This window comes from Triticum dicoccoides, chromosome 2A (genome assembly GCF_002162155.2).
Source record: "Triticum dicoccoides isolate Atlit2015 ecotype Zavitan chromosome 2A, WEW_v2.0, whole genome shotgun sequence".
In the NCBI taxonomy this organism is placed as follows: Eukaryota; Viridiplantae; Streptophyta; class Magnoliopsida; order Poales; family Poaceae; genus Triticum; species Triticum dicoccoides.
In genome coordinates, this window is record NC_041382.1 from 540,323,674 (window position 1) to 540,341,241 (window position 17,568).

The following is a 17,568-nucleotide window of genomic DNA, read 5'->3' on the forward strand; positions in this document are numbered from 1 at the left end:
CAAAAACAGAACATTCTGTAGTAATCTGTAGGTTTCGAATACTTCTATAACTCCAAAAATTCTAAAAATTTAGGATGTCCTAAATAATTTGTATATTGAACTACTGCAGTTGGAATTGGTATTTTATCACTGGTAAAAAATGAAACTTATTCTCGTGAGCGCATACTTTCTGTTTTTACAGCAAGATCAAACAACAATCACCCAAGAAGATCCTAAAGGCTTTACTTGGCACAAACACTAATTAAAAAATTAAAAACAATCATAACAGAGGATAGATGATTTATTTATTACTAAACAGGAACAAAAAGCAAGAAACAAAAATAAAATTGGGTTGCCTCCCAACAAGCACTATCGTTTAACGCCCCTAGCTAGGCATAAAGCAAGGATAGATCTAGGTATTGCCATGATAATGATAAGGCAAATCGCAAAAACTCATATCATACTCCCTATGTTCAGCAGCAAGTTTTCTTTGTGGCAAGAAAAAGTAATCAAAAGGGATAAATTTAATGGGACAAAAGTCCCCAAGATCAAGCTCGGGAGGTATTGGTTCCTCCTTTGGCCCCTCATATTGCACAACCAATTCATCATTATAAGCATTCTTTTGGAAAAAAGTCATGAGCCTTTGTTAAAGGAAAAAACATAACCCATTGTTCTGGATAGCAAAGTTATCATTAAGTTCAGAAATCCTATCAACTAGAACATCGGTAGGAACCTTTTTCTAAGGTTTTCATTGAAAATAACATGATCTAAAGATCGTAAGAGCATTATGTCTTCTTGATAAAAAAGGATTGCTTCTTTGGGAGGACGGCCGGCGTCCACCCTATAATGTGCAAAATTTTCGTTGACCTCTTTTATTATAAATCTGAACTCATGAGATAAAAAGATGGTAGCTGCTTGCTTAACAGAAGAATGCTCAACATTGGAAAATTCTAGAAAAATCCTCTGTATGCAAGGATGCATGTGGATAAATTGTCTTTCAAGTTCAACCACGAGCAAAGATATAGCATCCACAAGACTACTAGTTTTATGAAGAATAGACCCGCCCATAGTGGGCAAAGCACCGGCGCAAGTAAAGAGATCTTGAATAACTCCTTTTCCAATAATATTACCACTACCAATCCAAAAAAATTTAGTGTGTAAAATAGTAGGTTCTTCATGAGGATAATCAAAAGCATCAACGTTTCCCCCATCGTTACTACTACCCTTTTCAATGATAACCTCCCCAGTTTCAGACATGATGGCAACAAACCACACTAAGAATGAATACACAAGAGGCAAAGCGGAAAGAGACGAATGAAAAAGGGGTGAATAAAATGGCAAAGGTGAAGTGGGGGAGAGGAAAACAAGAGGCAAATGGCAAATAATGTAATGCGAGGGATAAGAGTTTGTGATGGGTACTTGGTATGTCTTGACTTGAGCGTAGATATCCCCGGCAACAACAACAGAAATCCTTCTTGCTACCTCTTGAGCATGCGTTGGTTTTCCCTTGAAGAGGAAAGGGTGATGTAGCAAAGTAGCGTAAGTATTTCCCTCAGTTTTTGAGAACCAAGGTATCAATCCAGTAGGAGACTACACGCAAATCGCCTAGTACCTACGCAAACAATCAACAACCTTGCAACCAACACGATATATGGGTTGTCAATCCCTTCACGACCACTTGCAAAAGTGAGATCTGATAAAGATAATAAGATAAATATTTTTGGTATTTTGGTTGTATAGATTGAAAAGTAAAGATTGCAAAATAAATAGTAAACTAGAATTATAGATCGGAAACTTATATGATGTAAAGTAGACCCGGGGGCCATAGGTTTCACTAGTGGCTTCTCTGAAGATAGTAAATATTATGGTGGGTGAACAAATTACTGCTGAGCAATTGATAGAAAAGCGCATACTTATGAGAATATCTAGGCATGATCATAAACATAGGCATCACGTCCGTGTCAAGTAGACCTAAACAATTCTGCATCTACTACTATTACTCCACACATTAACCGCTATCCAGCATGCATCTAGAGTATTAAGTTCATAAGAACAGAGTAACACATTAGGCAAGATGACATGATGTAGAGGGATAAACTCAAGCAATATGATATAAACCCCATTTTTTTATCCTCGATGGAAACAATACAATACGTGTTGGTTCCCTTTCTATCACTAGGATCGAGCACCGCAAGATTGAACCCAAAGCTAAGCACTTCTCCCATTGCAAGAAAGATCAATCTAGTAGGCCAAACCAAACTAATAATTCGAAGAGACTTGCAAAGATATCAAATCATGCATATAAGAATTTAGAGAAGAATCAAATATTGTTCATAGATAATCTTGATCATAAACCCACAATTCATCGGATCTCGGCAAACACACCACAAAAAGTATTACATCAAATAGATCTCCAAGAACATCGAGGAGAACTTTGTATTGAGAACCAAAGAGAGAGAAGAAGCCATATAGCTAATGACTATGGACCTGAAGGTCTGTGGTGAACTACTCACACATCATCGGAGAGGCTATGGTGTTGATGTAGAGGCCCTCCGTGATCGAATCCCCCTCCGGCAGATCGCCGAAAAAGGCCCCTAGATGGGATCTCATAGGTACAGAAGGCTGCGGTGGTGGAGAAGTGTTTTCATGGCTCCTCTGGATGTTTTCAGTGTATAAGAGTATATATAGGCGAAAGAAGTAGGTCGGTGGAGCTCTGTGGGGCCCACGAGGGTGGGGCGCGCCTACTGTTGGGGAACATAGTAATTTCAAAAAAATTCTACACACATGCAAGATCATGGTGATGCATAGCAATGAGAGGGGAGAGTGTCGTCTACATACCCTCGTAGACCGTAAGCGGAAGCGTTAGCACAATGCGGTTGATGTAGCGGTACGTCTTCACGATCCGACCGATCAAGTACCGAACGTACGGCACCTCTGAGTTCTGCACACGTTCAACTCGATGACGTCCCTCGAACTCCGATCCAGCTGAGCTTTGAGGGAGAGTTCCATCAGCACGGTGGTGTGGTGACGATGTTGATGTTCTACTGTTGCAGGGCTTCACCTAAGCACCACTACGATATTATCGAGGTCGACTATGGTGGAGAGCGGCACCACACACGGCTAAAAGATCCAAGAGATCAACTGTTGTGTATATGGGGTGCCCCTCTCCTCCGTATATAAAGGGGGGAGGAGAGGGCCGGCCAAGGGGAGGAGGCGAGCTCAAGGGGGAGTCCTACTCGCATCGGGAGTAGGACTCCTCCTTTTCCTATTTGGAAAGGGAGAGGGAAGGAAGAGGAAGGAGGGAGGAAGGAAAGGGGGGCCGGCCCCCCTCCCAATTCGGATTGGGCTTGGGGGCGCGCTCCCTCCCTTGCTCCTTTCCCCTCCTTTCCACTAAAGCCCATTAAGGCCCATATACCTCCCGGGGGGTTTCGATAACCTCCCGGTGCTCCAGTATTATCCCGATCTCACCCGGAACCATTCCGGTATCCAAATATAGTCGTCCAATATATCGATATTTACGTCTCGACCATTTTGAGACTCCTTGTCATGTTCGTGATCACATCCGAGACTCCGAACTACCTTCGGTACATAAAAACACATAAACTCATAATATAACCGTCATCGAACTTTAAGCCTGCGGACCCTACGGGTTCGAGAACTATGTAGACATGATCGAGACACGTCTCTGGTCAATAACCAATAGCGGAACCTGGATGCTCATATTGTCTCCTACATATTCTACAAAGATCTTTATCGGTCAAACCGCATAACAACATACGTTGTTGCCTTTGTCATCGGTATGTTACTTGCCCGAGATTCGATCGTCGGTATCTCAATACCTAGTTCAATCTCATTACCGGCAAGTCTCTTTACTCATTCCGTAATACATCATCCCGCAACTAACTCATTAGTTGCAATGCTTGCAAGGCTTAAGTGATGTGCATTACTGAGTGGGCCCAGAGACACCTCTCCGACAATCGGAGTGACAAATCCTAATCTCGAAATACGCCAACCCAACAAGTACCTTCGGAGACACCTGTAGAGCACCTTTATAATCACCAAGTTACGTTGTGATGTTTGGTAGCACACAAAGTGTTCCTCCGGTAAATGGGAGTTGCATAATCTCATAGTCATAGGAACATGTATAAGTCATGAAGAAAGCAATAGCAACATACTAACCGATCAAGTGCTAAGCTAACGGAATGGGTCAAGTCAATCACATCATTCTCCTAATGATGTGATCACGTTAATCAAATGACAACTCTTTGTCTATGGCTAGGAAACATAACCATCTTTGATCAATGAGCTAGTCAAGTAGAGGCATACTAGTGACACTCTGTTTGTCTATGTATTCACACATGTATCATGTTTCCGGTTAATACAATTCTAGCATGAATAATAAACATTTATCATGATATAAGGAAATAAATAATAACTTTATTATTGCCTCTAGGGAATATTTCCTTCAGTCTCCCTCAATAATCTAGATTGCACAGTAATGATTCTAACACCCATGGAGCCTTGGTGTTGATCATGTTTTGCTCGTGGAAGAGGCTTAGTCAATGGGTCTGCAACATTCAGATCCGTATGTATCTTGCAAATCTCTATGTCTCCCACCTGGACTTGATCCAAGGATGGAGTTGAAGCGTCTCTTGATGTGCTTGGTTCTCTTGTGAAATCTGGATTCCTTTGCCAAAGCAATTGCACGAGTATTGTCACAAAAGATTTTCATTGGACCCGATGCACTAGGTATGACACCTAGATCGGATATAAACTCCTTCATCCAGACTCCTTCATTTGCTGCTTCCGAAGCAGCTATGTACTCCCCTTCACATGTAGATCCTGCTATGACGCTTTGTTTAGAACTGCACCAACTGACAGCCCCGCCATTTAATAAAAACACATATCCGGTTTGCGATTTAGAATCGCCCGGATCAGTGTCAAAGCTTGCATCGACGTAACCATTTATGACGAGCTCTTTGTCACCTCCATAAACGAGAAACATATCCTTCGTCCTTTTTAGGTATTTCAGGATGTTCTGGACCGCTGTCCAGTGATCCACTCCTGGATTACTTTGGTACCTCCCTGCTAAACTAATATCAAGGCACACATCAGGTCTGGTACACAACATTGCATACATGATAGAACCTATAGCTGAAGCATAGGGAACATCTTTCATTTTCTCTCTATCTTCTGCAGTGGTTGGGCATTGAGTCTTACTCAACTTCACACCTTGTAACACAGGAAAGAAACCTTTCTTTGCTTGATCCATTTTGAACTTCTTCAAAACTTTGTCAAGGTATGTGCTTTGTGAAAGTCCAATTAAGCGTCTCGATCTATCTCTATTGATCTTGATGCCCAATATATAAGCAGCTTCACCGAGGTCCTTCATTGAAAAACTCTTATTCAAATATCCTTTTATGCTATCCAGAAATTATATATCATTTCCAATCAACAATATGTCATCCACATATAATATCAGAAATGCTACAGAGCTCCCACTCACTTTCTTGTAAATACAGGCTTCTCCAAAAGTCTGTATAAAACCATATGCTTTGATCACACTATCAAAACATTTATTCCAACTCCGAGAGGCTTGCACCAGTCCATAAATGGATCGCTGGAGCTTGCACACTTTGTTAGCTCCCTTTGGGTCGACAAAACCTTCCGGTTGCATCATATACAACTTTTCTTCCAAAAATCCATTCAGGAATGCAATTTTGACATCCATTTGCCAAATTTCATAATCATAAAATGCGGCAATTGCTAACATGATTAAGACAGACTTAAGCATCGCTACGGGTGAGAAGGTTTCATCGTAGTCAATCCCTTGAACTTGTCGAAAACCTTTTGCAACAAGTCGAGCTTTATAGACAGTAACATTACCGTCAGCGTCAGTCTTCTTCTTGAAGATCCATGTATTCTCGATGGCTTGTCGATCATCGGGCAAGTCAACCAAAGTCCACACTTTGTTCTCATACATGGATCCCATCTCAGATTTCATGGCCTCAAGCCATTTTGTGGAATCTGGGCTCACCATCGCTTCTTCATAGTTCGTAGGTTCGTCATGGTCTAGTAACATAATCTCCAGAACAGGATTACCGTACCACTCTGATTGACCTACGAGGTTCAGTAACAACTTGATCTGAAGTTTCATGATCATCATCATTAACTTCCTCACAAATTGGTGTAGACGTCACAGGAACCCGTTTTTGTGATGAACTACTTTCCAATAAGGGAGCAGGTACTGTTACCTCATCAAGTTCTACTTTCCTCCCACTCACTTCTTTCGAGAGAAACTCCTTCTCTAGAAAGGATCCATTCTTAGCAACGAATGTCTTGCCTTCGGATCTGTGATAGAAGGTGTACCCAACAGTTTCCTTTGGGTATCCTATGAAGACACATTTCTCCGATTTAGGTTCGAGCTTATCAGGTTGAAGCTTTTTCACATAAGCATCGCAACCCCAAACTTTAAGAAACGACAACTTTGGTTTCTTGCCAGTGTCGTCTCAACGGATTTTGATGGTGCCCTATTTAACGTGAATGTGTCCGTCTCTAAAGCATAACCCCAAAACAATAACGGTAAATCAATAAGAGACATCATAGATTGCACCATATCTAGTAAAGTACGATTACGACGTTCAGACACACCATTACGCTATGGTGTTCCGGGTGGCGTGAGTTGCGAAACTATTCCCCATTGTTTCAAATGTAGACCAAACTCGTAACTCAAATATTCTCCTCCACGATCATATTGTAGAAACTTTATTTTCTTGTTACGATGATTTTCAACTTCACTCTGAAATTCTTTGAACTTTTCAAATGTTTCAGACTTATGTTTCATTAAGTAGATATACCCATGTCTGCTTAAATCATCTGTGAAGGTGAGAAAATAATGATACCCGTCGCGAGCCTCAACATTCATTGGACCACATACATCATTATGTATGATCTCCAACAAATCAGTTGCTCGCTCCATAGTTCCGGAGAACGGTGTTTTAGTCATCTTGCCCATGAGGCATGGTTCGCAAGTACCAAGTGATTCATAATCAAGTGATTCCAAAAGTCCATCAATATGGAGTTTCTTCATGCGCTTTACACCAATATGACCCAAACGGTAGTGCCAAAAATAAGTTGCACTATCATTATCAACTCTGCATCTTTTGGCTTCAACATTATGAATATGTGTATCACTACTATCGAGATTCATCAAAGATAGACCACTCTTCAAGGTGCATGACCATAAAAGATATTACTCATATAAATAGAACAACCATTATTCTCAAATTTAAATGAATAACCGCCTCGCATCAAACAAGATCCAGATATAATGTTCATGCTCAACGCTGGCACCAAATAACAATTATTTAGGTCTAAAACTAATCCCGAAGGTAGATGTAGAGGTAGTGTGCCGATGGCGATCACATCGACTTTGGAACCGTTTCCCACGTGCATCGTCACCTCGTCCTTAGCCAGTGTTCGCTTAATCCGTAGTCCCTGTTTTGAGTTGCAAATATTAGCAACAGAACCAGCATCAAATACCCAGGTGCTACTGCGAGCTTTGGTAAGGTATACATCAATAACATGTATATCACATATACCTTTGTTCACCTTGCCATCCTTCTTATCCACCAAATACTTGGGGCAGTTCCGCTTCCAGTGACCAGTCTGCTTGCAGTAGAAGCACTCAGTCTCAGGCTTAGGTCCAGACTTGGGTTTCTTCTCTTGAGCAGCAACTTGTTTGATGTTCTTCTTGAAGTTCTCTTCTTCCCTTTGCCCTTTTTCTTGAAACTGGTGGACTTATTGACCATCAACACTTGATGCTCCTTCTTGATTTCTACCTCCGCAGCTTTAGCATTGCGAAGAGCTCGGGAATCGTCTTATCCATCCCTTGCATGTTATAGTTCATCACGAAGCTCTTGTAGCTTGGTGGCAGTGATTGAAGAATTCTGTCAATGACGCTATCATCCAGAAGATTAACTCCCAGTTGAATCAAGTGATTGTTATACCCAGACGTTCTGAGTATATGCTCACTAACAGAACTATTCTCCTCCATCTTGCGGCTGTAGAACTTATTGGAGACTTCATATCTCTCAATCCGGGCATTTGCTTGAAATATTAACTTCAACTCCTAGAACATCTCATATGCTCCATGACGTTCAAAACGTCGTTGAAGTCCCGATTCTAAGCCGTAAAGCATGGCACACTCTATCGAGTAGTCATCAGCTTTGCTCTGCCAGACGTTCATAACATCTATTGTTGCTCCTGCAACAGGTTTGGCACCTAGCGGTGCTTCCAGGACGTAATTCTTCTGTGCAGCAATGAGGATAATCCTCAAGTTACGGACCCGGTCCGTGTAATTGCTACCATCATCTTTCAACTTTGCTTTCTCAAGGAACATATTAAAATTCAATGGAACAACAGCACGAGCCATCTATCTATAACAAACATAGACATGCAAAATACTATCAGGTACTAAGTTCATGATAAATTTAAGTTCAATTTAATCATATTACTTAAGAACTCCCACTTAGATAGACATCCCTCTAATCATCTAAGTGATCACGTGATCCAAATCAACTAAACCATAACCGATCATCACGTGAAATGGAGTAGTTTTCAATGATGAACATCACTATGTTGATCATATCTACTATATGATTCACGCTCGACCTTTCGGTATTAGTGTTCCGAGGCCATATCTGCATATGCTAGGCTCGTCAAGTTTAACCTGAGTATTCTGCGTGTGCAAAACTGGCTTGTACCCGTTGTAGATGGACGTAGAGCTTATCACACCCGATCATCACGTGGTGTCTAGGCACGACGAACTTTGGCAACGGTTCATACTCAGGGAGAACACTTTTATCTTGGAATTTAGTGAGAGATCATCTTATAATGCTACCATTAATCAAAGCAAAAATAAGAAGCATAAAACATAAACATCACATGCAATCAATATAGGTGATATGATATGGCCATTATCATCTTGTGCTTGTGATCTCCATCTCCGAAGCACCGTCATGATCACCATCGTCACCGGCGCGACACCTTGATTTCCATCGTAGCATCATTGTCATCTCGCCAACTATTGCTTCTACGACTATCGCTACCGCTTAGTGATAAAGTAAAGCAATTACAGGGTGATTGCATTGCATACAATAAAGCGACAAACATATGGCTCCTGCCAGTTGCTGATAACTCGGTTACAAAACATGACCATCTCATACAATAAAATATAGCATCATGTCTTGACCATATCACATCACAACATGCCCTGCAAAACAAGTTAGACATCCTCTACTTTGTTGTTGCGAGTTTTACGTGGCTGCTACGGGCTGAGCAAGAACCGTTCTTACCTATGCATCAAAACCACAACGATAGTTCGTCAAGTTAGTGTTGTTTTAACCTTCTCAAGGACCGGGCGTAGCCACACTCGGTTCAACTAAAGTTGGAGAAACTGACACCCGCCAGCCACCTGTGTGCAAAGCACGTCGGTAGAACCAGTCTCGCATAAGCGTACGCGTAATGTCGGTCCGGGCCGCTTCATCCAACAATACCGCCAAACCAAAGTATGACATGCTGGTAAGCAGTATGACTTGTATCACCCGCAACTCACTTGTGTTCTACTCGTGCATATAACATCAACGCATAATACCAGGCGCTGATACCACTATTGGGGAACGCAGTAATTTTAAAAAAAATCTACGCACACGCAAGATCATGGTGATGCATAGAAACAAGAGGGGAGCGTGTCGACTATGTACCCTCGTAGACCGTAAGCGGAAGCATTAGCACAAAGCGGTTGATGTAGTCGTACATCTTCATGATCCGACCGATCAAGTACCAAATGTACGGCACCTCCGAGTTCTGCACACGTTCAGCTCGATGATGTCCCTCGAACTCCGATCCAGCCGAGCTTTGAGGGAGAGTCTCGTCAGCACGACGGTGTGGTGACGATGTTGATGTTCTACCGTTGCAGGGCTTTGCCTAAGCACCGCTACGATATTATCGAGGTGGACTATGGTGGAGAGGGGCACCGCACACGGCTAAAATATCCAAGAGATCAATTGTTGTGTCTATGGGGTGCCCCTCTCCTCCGTATATAAAGGGGGGAGGAGAGGGCCGGCCAAGTGGAGGAGGCGCGCCCAAGGGGGGAAGTCCTACTCCCACCGGGAGTAGGACTCCTCCTTTTCCTATTTGGAGAGGGAGAGGGAAGGAAGAGGAAGGAGGGAGGAAGGAAAGGGGGGCGGCCCCCCTCCCAATTTGGATTGGGCTTGGGGGGCGCGTCCCCTCCCTTGCTCCTTTCCCCTCCTTTCCACTAAAGCCCATTAAGGCCCATATACCTCCTGGGGGGTTCCGATAACCTTCCGGTGCTCCGGTATTATCCCGATCTCACCCGGAACCATTCTGGTATCCAAATATAGTCGTCCAATATATCGATCTTTACGTCTTGACCATTTTGAGACTCCTCGTCATGTCCGTGATCACATCCGGGACTCTGAACTACCTTCGGTACATCAAAACACATAAACTCATAATATAACCGTCATCGAACTTTAAGCGTGCGGACCCTACGGGTTCGAGAACTATGTAGACATGGCCGAGACACGTCTCCGGTCAATAACCAATAGCGGAACCTGGATGCTCATATTGGCTCCTACATATTCTACGAAGATCTTTATCGGTCCAACCGCATAACAACATACGTTGTTCCCTTTGTCATCGGTATGTTACTTGCCCGAGATTCGATCGTCGGTATCTCAATACCTAGTTCAATCTCGTTACCGGCAAGTCTCTTTACTCGTTCCGTAATACATCATCCCGCAACTAACTCATTAGTTGCAATGCTTGCAAGGCTTAAGTGATGTGCATTACTGAGTGGGCCCAGAGATACCTCTCCGAGAATCGGAGTGACAAATCCTAATCTCTAAATACGCCAACCAAAAAGTACCTTCGGAGACACCTGTAGAGCACCTTTATAATCACCCAGTTACGTTGTGATGTTTGGTAGCACACAAAGTGTTCCTCCGGTAAATGGGAGTTGCATAATTTCATAGTCATAGGAACATGTATAAGTCATGAAGAAAGCAATAGCAACATACTAAACGATCAAGTGCTAAGCTAACGGAATGGGTCAAGTCAATCACATCATTCTTCTAATGATGTGATCCCGTTAATCAAATGACAACTCTTTTTCTATGGCTAGGAAACATAACCATCTTTGATCAACGAGCTAGTCAAGTAGAGGCATACTAGTGACAATTTGTTTGTCTATGTATTCACACATGTATCATGTTTCCGGTTAATACAATTCTAGCATGAATAATATATATTTATCATGATATAGGAATAACTTTATTATTGCCTCTAGGGCATATTTCCATCCCCTACCCCCTGGGCACGCCTCCCTACCTCGTGGCCGCGTTGTTGCTTCCTTGACCTCCACTCCAAGTCTTTTGGATTATGTTTGTTCCAAAAAAGATCCCCGTGAAGGTTTCGTTCCGTTTGATATTCCTTTTCTACGAAACACTGAAATAGGCAAAAAAAAACAGCAACTAGCACTGGGCCTCCGGTTAATAGGTTAGCCCAAAAATAATATAAAAGTGCATATTAAAGCCCATTAAACATCCAAACAGATAATATAATAGTATGGAACAATCAAAAATGATAGATACGTTGTTGATGTATCAACCTCTTTTATTATAAATCTGAACTCATGAGCTAAAAAGATGGTAGCTGCTCACTTAACAGAAGAATGCTCAATATTGAAAAATTCTAGAAAAATCCTCTGTATGCAAGGATGCATATGGATAAATTGTCTTTCAAGTTCAACCATGAGCAAAGATATAGCATCGACAAGACTACTAGTTTTATGAAGAATGGACCCTATCGAGGTCACTAACTATTTTCTGCATCATCCGTTGGTAAGCTAGGCATGACCTGCGTCGGCCGGTGACCGACTCCAGATTGCATCTTCCATCAGGACCGGCAATCTCGCACCGGGACAGAGACTCATTTTCGACTCCCTCACCTTTATTTTAGAAAAAGCTATTTTTGTATTAAAAAAATGTTAAACATGTATATAAAAGTGTTCCTGGTGTACACAAAAAATGTATATTGTATGTGAAAACCTGTGTATTCCCATTAAAAAATGTTCACCATGTATATAAAAAATGTTAAACTTATATTCAAATAAGTGTTCAAAACTTGTATCTAAAACAAAATGTAGATCGTATATTTGGAAAATAGTGAAACCCAAGAAAAAACATACATAACCAAAGAAAAAAAAGAAAATAAGAAAGACAAGAAAAAAACCAGTGAAAACCGACAAAGAAACAAAAACAAAGGACAAAAACAAAGAAACCAAGAAAGAAAAAACCAAAGAAACCATACAATAACACAGAGAAAACCAATGAAGAAGAAAAATAAAAACAGAAGAAAACCGATGAAGAGGTAAAAAAAGATACCATAAGAAAAAATAACACAAAACGCGACCGCGACAAACAGAACAAAACACAACACATGAGGAAAAACAGCCCAAACAGTGAAAAAACAAACAAAGAACACGGAGAGAGCAAAAAAACGAATGCGCTGCTAATGATGGCCCGGCCCGCTCGCGCCGCGCTTCAGGCGAGGCATAGCTCGGATGCGGCTATTCTACACCGAGCTTAGGTAAGTCCGGGTGTGCGACAGGAAAATTCTTTGAAATAGTAAAAAATCATGTGGTGCAATATGCTTACATGTGTGATGTCCGTGCAAAATTTGGTGAAGTTTGGTTATTCGAGAAGCTCGTGGAAAAAAAGACAATTTTTGGGTATATGATAAACTTTTAAAAACAGCATTGCTCACACCCAATTTTATGTTGTTTTTTCACGATCTCCTTGAATGTTCAAACACCCCAATATTTTACGCGAACATCACGCATTTGAGTATCTTGCACCAAAAGAAAAGATCTTTACTTATTTTTCTGCTATTTACTGTTCATCTTTTTTTGAGGGGATACTGTTCTTTCTTTTTTCTTTTTTCTTTTTAGGGAGGGGGGAATTAAAGATCTTCACCAGGTGTAGATGACTCCAGAATTAAATTTTTGGATATAGCTCCCGCTATTGTAGGCTTCTAAATAGTCGCATGCATGCAATCCTTTGGGCTTACATGGCCTTGGTACTTGTAAGCCCAACATTTAGCCGCTGTTGGGCCTGTAGGCTGTACCTGAGAACGTATTCGATTATTCGGCCCGCTCGAATTGTGCGAAAACACTCCCGGAAATACCAAAGATTACTCTCGCACCCTTTCCCTTCGTGCTCGACTGGCTTCCCCGTTCGTCTCCCCCAGATTTCTCACGCCAACACCGCCGAGCTCTCCCCCGGAAGGCCGGAACACGCCTCCTGGTCTCCGTCCCCGGAGGCACGCCACCTCGAAAGAATCCCCCCTCTCCCACTCGTCGTCGTCCTCCTCCGCCCTACTGGACAGATCCATCCGTGCTCGGATCGCTTCCTTCTGTTGGTAACGAACCCTAACTTCCCTGGATTATTCCGAGACTTCTAGTGTATGATTTCCCATCGCGTTAGCAATCTGACGCAAAAATAAATAAACCTGTGCTTTGGTGGGTAGTTTGTTCTGGATTTCACTGTTGCGGCCTGCGTGGTCTTTGTTAATACTCCGCAGAAATCAGCTGCTGGCTCGGCGTAGTGGGTACTGCAAGCCTGTGTGCTTTGTTAGAGGGGAGAAATTGGATCTCGCTAAGGGCAGCATGCTTTTCCCCTGTCTTGGCTGTTTATTCTGAGGTTAGGGTTTAGGGATTCTGGTTATGGTAATTAGACTTGGGAATTCTAGCTTGGTGAAGGGTATTGTCAATTCTACTGAGTTATAAGAGGCACTGGTAGCACTGCGTTTTACCATGATATGCTGGATTGGGCAGCATCTCAATTTTGATTTATTCCAACTTAACACCCCAGATGATTCTTTGTCCAGTTAGATCTTGGGACACTGTTGAGAAACGATTGATTCTGCCCAGTGTTGCACTCTGGGAATTACCCTGCAGATCTAAAGAACATGGTTACACTACCTAACTTAAATTGAAACAAAAGTGAATGAGCTTTGCATATAGTAGCTTCTTTTGACTAGAACTATTATATGGAGATGCAAGGTGAGTGTCTTCCCCACATGCAGTTGTTATGTGGCTGAATTTGTAAATGACTAAATGTCAAGATCATGTGCCTGCTTAGATATTCCAGATAGTGATAGACCTATCTTTGGTAATTGCTAAACTATATTTTCCTTGCTTTCAGAAGAAGGCATATGTATTGATTGGAAATTCATGCATGCCGATATGTTTCCTTTTTTCCTCTGTTAGTTGGAGGCATCGTGTAGGAAATTCATGCGTGCACTCCGCATTATCTAGTTCCTTGTGTTACTTTGACATCCCCATACCTTTGTTCTAGAAAATTCTGATTTACTCTAATATTTTATAATACTAAGTAACTTCTGTTTATTTTACTGTCAGTTCAGCGTGTGGCCATGTCTTCTTCAATGGAGTCATCATACCTTCCTGCTACTACTGAGTCAATTGCAATGGCTCAGGAGGCTAAGGATGCTTCAAAGTCAATTTCGATCCTTTACCGTGTGATTCAAGACCCGTCTTCTTCTGCGGATGCACTGAGAACAAAAGAACTTGCAATTACTAACCTTACAAATTACCTCACTGAAGAGAGCAGAGCTGAGGAGTTGCGAAACCTTTTGACCCAGCTCAGGCCGTTTTTCTCACTGATTCCCAAGGCCAAGACTGCAAAAATTGTCCGTGGAATCATTGATGCTGTTTCCAAGATTCCTGGAACATCTGATCTCCAGATCTCGCTGTGCAAAGAGATGGTGGAATGGACCCGTGCAGAGAAGCGTACATTCCTTAGGCAGCGTGTGGAGGCAAGGTTAGCGGCACTTCTGCTAGAGAATCAAGAGTACACTGAAGCCCTGACTCTCCTGACTGGTCTTATTAAGGAAGTCAGGAGACTTGATGACAAGTTGCTCCTTGTGGACATAGACCTGTTGGAGAGCAAACTCCACTTCTCTCTCAGAAACCTGCCAAAGGCCAAAGCTTCGTTGACTGCTGCAAGGACAGCGGCGAATGCCATCTATGTTCCACCAGCTCAGCAGGGCACTATTGATCTGCAGAGTGGAATCCTTCACGCAGAAGAAAAGGATTACAAAACTGCTTACAGCTACTTCTTTGAAGCATTTGAAGCTTTCAATGCACTGGATGACCCAAGAGCTATCTTCAGCTTGAAGTACATGCTCTTGTGCAAGATAATGGTTAACCAAGCTGATGATGTTGCTGGAATAATCTCATCTAAGGCTAGCCTAAAATATGTTGGTCCGGATGTTGATGCTATGAAAGCTGTAGCTGATGCCTACTCTAAAAGATCTCTCAAGTACTTTGAAACTGCCCTCCGCGATTTCAAAGCCCAGCTTGAGGAGGACCCTATTGTTCACAGGCATCTTTCCTCTCTGTATGATACCCTCCTGGAGCAGAATCTGTGCAGGTTGATTGAGCCCTACTCGAGAGTGGAGATTGGGCATGTTGCACAGATGATTGAATTGGCGGTTGATGATGTTGAGAAGAAGCTGTCGCAGATGATTCTAGACAAGAAATTTGCTGGTACTCTGGATCAAGGTGCTGGTTGCCTCATTATCTTTGAGGATCAGAAGACAGAGGCCATCTTCCCTGCTACACTGGAAACCATTTCAAATGTCGGAAAGGTCGTGGACAGTCTTTACATGAGGTCGGCCAAGATCATGGCTTGAAGGCTGCTAAGCATGTGATAGTTTGCCTGTTTGGTATGGTTTCAGCCTTTTCAGTTCCTTTGCTGTCTTTAAGACATGTAATCCTGCATGTTGGCACTTGATTTTGCATGTTGGTCGTTATATTGGATCATAGAAAAATCCATCTTGCTCGTGAACTGGACAATTTGTTGTTTTTATGTGGTGGATGTACCGACACTAGCTTGTCCAAACATAAATCATTAGTTCTCTCACTTGCTTTGGTTGGTATGTTGAACTTGTGCTGTTATATCTTTGGGATTTCCATCAGTGTTGAAACTGGGCCTAACATTTAAGTTTTATTTGTCAGAGTTATAAATGCTGTTATGGCATTCCCTTTCAGTTACTGTCTTGTGTGGTTGCTTCATGTCAGTTGTCGCCTATGTCGGCAGTGATTCCTGTGTCCCTACTCTGTTCTTGTATGATTTGGGGCCGTATGTTTCTGTTGGCTCGGTATCTGACAGCAAGCGTTTGTAGATGCAGATTTCTGATCGAAATCAAGCTTCTTCTTCTTTTGCTGATCACTAAACAGCGCTAATGCTGCTTACATCTCACACGACGTAGCCAGTAGGTATCTAAACATGTTATACATGTTCTGTACTGATTTGGTGAGACTTCAGTATATCTGTCCCTGACAGAAGATTGGAGTACATGAATGCACTCGCATGTGCTGCGTCTGACATGAATTAAGCTGCTACCCGTGCTACGTAGCAGGAGGTTTTATCATGCAACAGTTGCACTGGATTATTCTTCTGTGAATCTTTCAGAAATCATGTAAAATTTGCCACAATTTCGCCATTTCGGTATGCTCACGCGTACCTATAATTATCTTAACCCTGTTTCATGTATCAATTATGCTCCCTCAAAACACAACTGGCAGTGAAGAAACAAATTACCAACATGACACAAGGCGCGATCATGTCATGGGCTTCTCTAGTAACGCCGAGACGTACCATTCGTTCCTCTCCGCCCCCAGGTCGAGCTTCGGGCTGGCCTTCCACCGGAGCCGGCGGAAGCCGACGCGGTCGAGGATGGGCACGTACGTGGCGTTGAGCTGCGGGCCGAGGCAGAAGAAGTGGTCGAGCCAGAAGACGCCGCCGGGCCGGAGCACCCGGTAGATATCGAAGAACGCGAACTCGAGCACGGCGGCGGGCACCGAGTTGGTGAGCACGTGCATGGAGTGCACGATGTCCAGCACGCCGTCGGCGAAGGGGAGCCGCTGCACGAGGCTGATGTGCAGCGGCACCAGCCCGCGCGACGCCACGAACCGGTTGAAGGGTGCGTCCAGGTCCAGGGTCGTGGTCACCACGGTCACGTTGCGCTCGCACATCCGCGCCGCGAAGGTTCCGGTCCCGCCGCCGATGTCCAGGCCGATGCGCACCGTGCCCGGCGGCCTGGACCCCAGCACGCCGTCGATGCTGAACCCAGGGCCGCCGTTGTCGGACAGCCACCGTCGCCGCTCCTTGCCCGCCAGGTCGAAGCAGTCCTTGCAGTCGTACGCCCCGCCCCTGCTGTGCGCGCGCTCCACGAGGCAGGTGTAGTTCTTGCACGTGTAGGGGGACCAGTTCACGGTCGTGTCGGCCGGGATTGACCAGAGGCTCGCCGGGAGCGGCTTCGGCTCGACGTACCTCGCCGGGGACCGTGGCCGGCAGCGCCGGCGCGGCAGCGGCTCGCACCCCTTGAGCATGAGCTGAAGTGCGAGGGCCTCGTCGTCGGGGCACTCGGCGCTGGCGTTGTACGTCATGTACCGCGTGAGCTCCTCCTGGAAGTTGCGGC

General features: G+C 43.5%; 1 protein-coding gene across 2 annotated transcripts; it reads left to right on the plus strand.

Moving 5' to 3' along the window:
- The first annotated feature begins 13,259 nt into the window (after window positions 1-13,259).
- Window positions 13,260-16,094, plus strand: LOC119355253 (26S proteasome non-ATPase regulatory subunit 11 homolog). Of its 2 annotated transcripts, none has more exons than XM_037622042.1 (2): window positions 13,260-13,482; window positions 14,483-16,094. In XM_037622042.1, the coding sequence occupies exon 2, from the start codon at window positions 14,497-14,499 to the stop codon at window positions 15,775-15,777; it is 1,281 nt and encodes a 426-aa protein (XP_037477939.1). In that variant the 5' UTR covers window positions 13,260-13,482; window positions 14,483-14,496; the 3' UTR covers window positions 15,778-16,094. The 2 variants fall into 2 exon arrangements, with proteins under 2 accessions (XP_037477939.1, XP_037477940.1); XM_037622043.1 differs by having other exon boundaries at window positions 14,488-16,094.
- The last annotated feature ends 1,474 nt before the right edge of the window (window positions 16,095-17,568 follow it).

Excerpts from the sequence above, each read along its gene's own strand:
- LOC119355253 (XM_037622042.1), top strand. The coding sequence starts at position 14,497 with ATGTCTTCTTCAATGGAGTCATCATACCTTCCTGCTACTACTGAGTCA.